The 7,414-nt window shown below is 46.7% G+C and overlaps 1 protein-coding gene across 2 annotated transcripts; it reads left to right on the forward strand.

Annotated features, from left to right (window-relative positions):
* Positions 1–175: 175 nt before the first annotated feature.
* On the forward strand, positions 176–7,128 carry Gs2 (glutamine synthetase 2). Of its 2 annotated transcripts, none has more exons than XM_033384567.1 (5): positions 176–321; positions 1,901–2,073; positions 5,368–5,708; positions 5,780–5,971; positions 6,061–7,128. In XM_033384567.1, the coding sequence occupies exons 1-5, from the start codon at positions 311–313 to the stop codon at positions 6,451–6,453; spliced, it is 1,110 nt and encodes a 369-aa protein (XP_033240458.1). In that variant the 5' UTR covers positions 176–310; the 3' UTR covers positions 6,454–7,128. The 2 variants fall into 2 exon arrangements, with proteins under 2 accessions (XP_033240458.1, XP_001354875.1); XM_001354839.4 differs by lacking the exon at positions 176–321 and adding an exon at positions 1,604–1,759 and having other exon boundaries at positions 1,889–2,073.
* The last annotated feature ends 286 nt before the right edge of the window (positions 7,129–7,414 follow it).

Raw genomic sequence — 7,414 nt, forward strand, 5'->3', positions numbered from 1 at the left:
CAGCGACGAACATCTCTCTCTCTCTCTCCGTCGGTTTTTGGAGTCGGGAGTCTCGTCTGGGGCACTGGACACCAGCAGGGCAGGGCCTATAAAAGCAGATCAATCGCCGATGGATATGCGCAGTCAGTCTCTGCAAAGAATTGCCCACTGTGCTCCCCCGTTTCAATACATCTCTCCAGTCTCAGAGCATCCCAGGTCAGCAGTCGCATCCTGCAATATTTAGCAATATTTATGAGTGCAAGTGTCAAAGATCTACAGAGAGATACAGAGAGTGAAAAACTATAAATAAATTCAAAAAAACAGGAACAAAATGCATTCATCGTAAGTTAACAAACGATAGTCACTCATCGTTGCATCTGAAACCCCATCACTAAGCCACTTGCTTAGCAGCAAACATCAGCCTCGGCCCGCGCCCTTGTCCTTGCCCTTGTGAATGTTCTCCCCGCTCTTGAACCCCCCCGTCGACTCATGTGTTCTCGATCTGTCTGATAAGCGGATTACTAATTACTAACATTGTAAATGCATCAAATTGTAATATCCCGCTGTCTCCCCCATCCCCCATCCTCCCACCCCCCACAAACACCATACTTCATTCACGCATTAATCAAAAGTGAATCAAAAATAAAACAAGGCATTTGGCAAACGCGAACGAACGAGACGAGCAGCGACCGGAAGCAACCAGGAATCCAATTGGGAATCACTAACAGTAACAGATTGTGGGCGCGGGGGGGCGAGAGAGGGAAACGACCAAGTGAGAGCCTCTCTCCCGCAGTGACAAAGTGCGGAGCGCGCGACAACTGCAAAACGAACGCTTCCCCCTTCTCATCCTTCTACAATCGCCGACTGCGACGCTGACTGCGACGCTAACACTGACGTCTAATCTGTGGGGTGGGTGCGCATACATGGCAGTGTCCAAGGTGCATTTGGCGCAAGGTGAGGCATTTGTTTTGCTCTTCGAGTTCAATCTCTCGTTTTGGTTTGTGTCTAGCAATGACCTTCGAAAGAATTTATTAAAGGGGTACTCTATGAAAATTTCCCATAAGCGAAGATATATCCTTTGCCTTGAATGATTATTTTTTTATTCCAATAAATACTTAAAAGTTTCACATAACAAACTTCATAGCACTGAACGCCTGACCTGGGTCTAGGTCTTGAGGCCCTAGTGAAACGAAGGAGCCTAAGCCCATATTTTCTTCAGTCAAATGTATTGCCAAGAATACTCCTTCCTACTTGGCCTCACCCTATTTAAAATACACCTTGGACAGCGGCGATCATGCAGCGGTCGGCAGGCTAGAACAAGTGACGGCCGCCGCACCGCCTCTGCTGCTGCTGCTGCTGCTGCTGCTGCTGGCAGCGACTACAACAGCTGTTGCTTTTGTTTTCAATGGCGCTGCTGCTGGTGCTGCTGCTGTGGCTGCGGCTGCTGCTGGTGCTAGTGCTGCTGCTGCTGCGGCTGCCGCTGCCGCAGCGTTTAGTTTGTTGTAAGTAGTATACTAGCAGAACAGCAACAGCAACAACAATAACAAAAACATTACTCTCGCTGGCGGCGAATTATATATTGTGTTTTTTTTTCTTGTTTTTGTTTGTCATTATAAATTGAGTTGGAATAACGCTTTCCAGCTTAGTCGTGTTCCAGTAACGCTTCCGCGCGCAACCTTACAAAAAACAAACACCACCCACCACCCAGCCAAGGACACTTAGGCTTATCCTAAGCAGAAAGAAAGTTGAGAGTGTGAGAAAATCGAAAATACACAAGCAGGTGCATATTCCCAAAAAAAAAAAAAAAAAAACACAAAAACCCAAATACCGAAACGTGTGCCAATCGAATCTTGTTTTATATTTGATTCACTTTTTTTTCCCGCAAAACACCCGAATACCAACCCTCCAGTATGTCCGCTAGAATCCTGGAAGACTCGCCCAATGCGCGCATCAATAAGACCATCCTCGACCGCTACCTGTCGCTGCCGCTGGAGGATAACGTGGTCCAGGCCACCTACGTGTGGATCGATGGCACCGGCGAGGATCTGCGCTGCAAGGATCGCACCCTCGACTTTATCCCAACGAGTCCCAAGGGTAAGTCTATATTTGGGGCATCCTCCAATCCGCAATCTCCCACTCCCGCACTCCGCCATCTCGAATCTAATCTACTGGCCCATTGAGGGGAGGGCCAAGTGGCTCAAACTCAATTGCAGTGACAGTTTGGAGTGCTGCTCAGTCGGGCCTGATTTATAGGCCATCATTCAGCAGCACCAATCCGATCTGATGCCAGCAGTCACTCAGTTTTATGGCCAACTAGAAATTGTTTTGTCCAACAGTAATCGCCATTTAATCGTGTGGATCGTGCGTGGGAAAAGGAAATGAGCCAAAAGAACAGCTTCGCATGGAACTCCATGCCAGACGCGACAGTCGCTAATTTCCCTGTAAATTGGGGCAGACCCAACCACAGACAGATGCCAGATTCACACTTTTATTCTATACACAAACTCGTGCCTCCTACCACACAAGAGTATACCCCATTTACGGGGTTTTATTGGGTGCAATCCGACAAATTTTGATTATAAAAAGCGCGGAAATTGGACACTGAACCGATTCGTTTGTTTTTAGTTTTCAGTTTTCGTCTGCCATTGATTTTATTTGATTTTTAATTTGCCTGTTTATTGATGCTCCTCCTCCACACACAGAACAGAGCAGAGCACTCGAAATTGTCAGTTCATTATATAATAGCCGCCAATTCCGAGTGTGCGCTGGTGACCTTTGCCTTGGCACGGCACGGTACTGGGCAGCAGCATTTTGGCCCGCCCGTCCGTCCGTCCGTCCGTCCGTCTCGGAAGTACTTTACGACGATTACGAGTATTGGGGGATTCTAAAAAAAGAAAATTTCACGACTCGCGTCTGATAATGCGATTTGGCGGTCGCGCGAGGGCTTCATAAAACAAAAACATTGCGACGGCTCTTGAAAGAGTTTTTCTTTAATTGATTGCGTTTTAATGTGCAATTACCGAGCACAGTCTTTAGTGCCTATGGCAGCCGTAAACTAATCAACTGTGGCGCAAACACCCCCTCCTCAGACACACGACTCGTACGTAGACGTAGCCGTAGCCGTAGAGGTAGAGCTCCAAAAACCCCTCTCCGAACTCGGAAGTCGATTCCCAGATCTTGTCATCTTAATTATTCCACTCGCACACGCTGCCTGGGCTGCCTGGGCTGCCTGCTGCCTGCACTTGAAAGCGAATAGAATACAAAAGCAAAGACAAACAACTTTTGCTGGCTGCTATCAAAGTGACTTAATGCGCACAATTACTAATTAAGAATCTGTAGATACATCTACACAGGCACACAGTCGAAGTGCATCGGACAAAGAGCATAGTGGAAAAGATAGAAAGGAATAGAGGAAAACAAAACAAAAATCAGCACAGTGAATAGCACTTGGTGACAGCGCGTGTGGGTGTGGAGGAAAGCCACACGTTGCCTCCTAAGCACTGGCCAAACGGGACAGCAGCTGATCTGCATGGCAGGCCAAAGCTCCAGGGATGCCAGTAGTCGCTATATAGAGAGTGAGAGAGAAGAACTTTCTATTGGTATTGAAAGAAAGAAATTAGAAAATTCAATAAGGGAATATAGAGAGGGGTCGATGTTCCATGGAGAGTTCCAAGAGAGTACATGGAACATACCTCAAGTCAAGGACTATTACAGTGCCCAATGCTTTCCGCTCGGCCCTAGATGAGATGCAATATCAATGGTTATGAATGGTTAAGCATGCCTGCATACTTATAGAAGAGAAAACCACAACGAGGACGAGTACTTACACTCTGGAGGGGAAAGTTTGTCGATGCAGCCAGAGAACTTGGATTCTAATTGGGCAATTTGAAACAATTTGAAGCCAAATGACAGTTAATCGGTGAATCGTGCAGTTTTCAATAAAGGACAATTCGATTTTCATATTAAATTGCAGGGGACCTGTCTATCAGTCGGCCATCAAGTGGAATCAATAAAATTCCAAATGGAAAAAAAACACTTGAACAGGAAAATTCTGGCTGATTGGCCACCCACCTCAAGGGTGCACCTGATTAGGGTTAACAAGAAATGCTAATACCAATAAATATGTTTGGTAGAAAGTGGGGAAAACCCTAAATGGGATGAGCGAAGGCCAGCTAACTGTGGCACAGTGACACACTGAGGGACGTCTGGTGTATCTGTATCTGTATCTGTTTGTGATGCGTATCTGTCTATAAGCTACAGCTGTTTATCAATTGGAGTGCGCTCTACAAGTAGACGGACACTCACACACGCAGCCAGCGAGTGATGATGATGATGATGATGATGGAGAGACAGCATGCGATGGGGAAGGGGGCTGAGTGATAGAGATAGAGAGCTACTAACATGAGATACCAGATTGTAAATGAAAACGCTGGCTCAAGGTCACCCCCCGCCTGTTACAATAGACTGCAAAAAACCTCTATTCCCCCACCGCCCCGCCCCGCTAGCGAGAAATTTGCATAAGTGAAATATTTTCATTAGCATTATTTACAAGCATTGAGAGATAGTTCGGGGCTGAGGGGGAAGCCAGCTAAATTAACTATTTATTATAATAAACAATTGGCAAATGGAAAACAGGTTCCCAAAGCTCTAGACCTAGACAGATGGATGGTTCAATGGGAGTCCCCTTTTTGACGAATACCTTGCAAAAAGTACAACAAATAATAAGGGTAAAGCGGGAGTGGAAGGTAGTATGCACTGCATGCACACAGTAATTATAGTATATTCTATATATGATATATGATATGACACATTGAAGATTAATTGCAAGAAAGGGGGATCCGAACAGGTTACACTCAGGGCCCGTTGCTGTGGAATCGTGTAATACTTTGATAACTGCCTTTGGGACTCAAGAAACTAGATATCATTCTATAACTAATTCGCATGAATGACTCAATATATAACATTTGAACAGCAAATAAGTAACCTTCAAGGCAATGCCTAAACCAGTTTCCATTCGATTACCATATTGGTGCCATCTTAAAAAGGAATTCCCTGACCTTGTCCACTAAACGGTTTATCCGTTGCTGTCTCTGGACTGTCCTAAATGTATGAAACGGACTGTATGCATACTCGTTAATAGGGAAATGCATTTGTTTTACAACAATATGAAAATGACTTAAAGCCAGCGCGTGCCGATTGTGGGGAAAATGAGAAATTTTTAGAGAGATGTGATGTGAAACCGCAGCCCAAAGGCAGTCAATTGCCATCAATTACAATTAATTCGAGAGTATTGCATGTTAAGTGACCCACAAGGTCAGCCCCTGGCCCCCTAGCGAACACCAATCAGCCCTTGACTAATCGCCCAATCAATCCGATCCACCCAAACAGAATTGCCCGTGTGGAATTACGATGGCAGCTCGTGCTACCAGGCCGAGGGATCCAACTCGGACACCTACCTGTATCCGGTGGCCATCTACAAGGATCCCTTCCGTCGCGGCAACAACATTCTGGTGATGTGCGACACCTACAAGTTCGATGGCACCCCCACCGACACCAACAAGAGGAAGACCTGCCTGGAGGTGGCCAACAAGTGCACCGACGAGGTGCCATGGTTCGGCATTGAGCAGGAGTACACCTTCCTGGACTTCGATGGCCATCCATTGGGATGGCCCAAGAACGGTTTCCCCGGCCCCCAGGGTCCCTACTACTGCGGCGTGGGCGCCAACAAGGTAGGGCCTACGATAAATACAAAAGAAAAGGGAACTCTTTAGAACTCTAGGGGGTATGTTCCATGCTTTAGGTGTATGCCCGTGACATTGTGGATGCTCACTACCGCGCCTGCCTGTATGCTGGCATCAAGGTGTCCGGCACCAATGCCGAGGTGATGCCCGCCCAGTGGGAGTTCCAGGTGGGACCCTGTGTGGGCATCTCCATTGGCGATGACTTGTGGATGGCTCGCTTCCTGTTGCACCGCATCTCCGAGGAGTTTGGCGTGAGTAGATCAGAACCCCACATTCAAAGGAGGTTGGCCAGGACTCATGTGGCATCTGTCGTTTCTCTTTGCTCTTTTTGCGATTGCAGATCGTGTCCACTTTGGACCCCAAGCCCATGCCTGGCGACTGGAACGGTGCCGGCGCTCACACCAATGTCTCCACCAAGGCCATGAGGGAGGATGGCGGCATTCGGGACATTGAGAAGGCCGTGGCCAAGCTGTCCAAGTGCCATGAGCGTCACATTCGCGCCTATGACCCCAAGCAGGGACAGGACAATGCCCGTCGCCTGACCGGCAAGCACGAGACGAGCTCGATCAATGACTTCAGCGCTGGAGTGGCCAACCGCGGCTGCAGCATACGCATTCCCCGTGGCGTCAACGATGATGGCAAGGGCTATTTCGAGGATCGTCGCCCCAGCTCCAACTGCGATCCCTACTCCGTGGTGGAGGCCATCTTGCGGACCATCTGCCTGGACGAGTAGAGGGGGACGAGGCACCATTCTACATCTCTATTCAGCATTAATTGTTGCCCTGTTACTGATTTCTAATTTGTTGTTAACCCATCGATACACGATCCACTGATCCATTGACCCGCACCCGCACCCGTACCCGTACCCGAACCCGACACCTGACACCCGGCAATCCGAACCGAAAAAACCGGACGCGGAAGCGGACCCCGTCTCGGCGGGAGCTACATAACATATATGTATACCGTTAGACATTAGTCGTAGGCGCAATTCAATTTACCTAACGTATCTTCCCCACTGAAGTTCCTGAAGCTGAAGGCAGGACCTAGAAACAGAATTACGATAAAATACTTCTCGCTAAGAATTTCCAATCCTTTTTTTTTTGTTTGTTTTTTCTAGCTTCTGTTGTTAGGTTTTAGTGTGAGGTTGTGTTTTTTTTTTTGTTTGTTGAAGAAGGATCAGCAGTATATATGGTTAACGAGTAGAGCAAGAATCCAAAAAGATAGCCCACCCTTGAGTGGGAGACGTCCCCATAAAAGAACATAAAGCTGTAGCATCAAACACTCCCCCAGACCCCATCCCTATAATTGTTAATGATATTAATTAATTACGCGTAATCCTAAACTACATACAATATACTCTCTAGTTAAGTAAATGCACTAAAAAATAAACAAAAAAATACAAAAAGTATACAAAATAACAAAAGCTGTTTCATTGCCAAAGGATCCACCTCATATGTACACTCAGATGCTAATTACAATGCAAATACGAGTCGTGTTCCTAACGAGATGTTCAAACGTTTGGGCGATGAATGGGAGCGTGTCGAGAACAAATATTTTCACTCGTTGAACGCTCCAATTTGTAAAGTCACTTGCAAGACTTATTGTTTGACCATATTAGCATCTTCAAATACGAGTAGTACCTTAGCACCTTAGTAAAATATGTCTCATAGAAAGGATTGCCTAAGATACAGATG

The sequence above is a fragment of the Drosophila pseudoobscura genome, chromosome X, assembly GCF_009870125.1.
Source record: "Drosophila pseudoobscura strain MV-25-SWS-2005 chromosome X, UCI_Dpse_MV25, whole genome shotgun sequence".
Classification (NCBI taxonomy): domain Eukaryota; kingdom Metazoa; phylum Arthropoda; class Insecta; order Diptera; family Drosophilidae; genus Drosophila; species Drosophila pseudoobscura.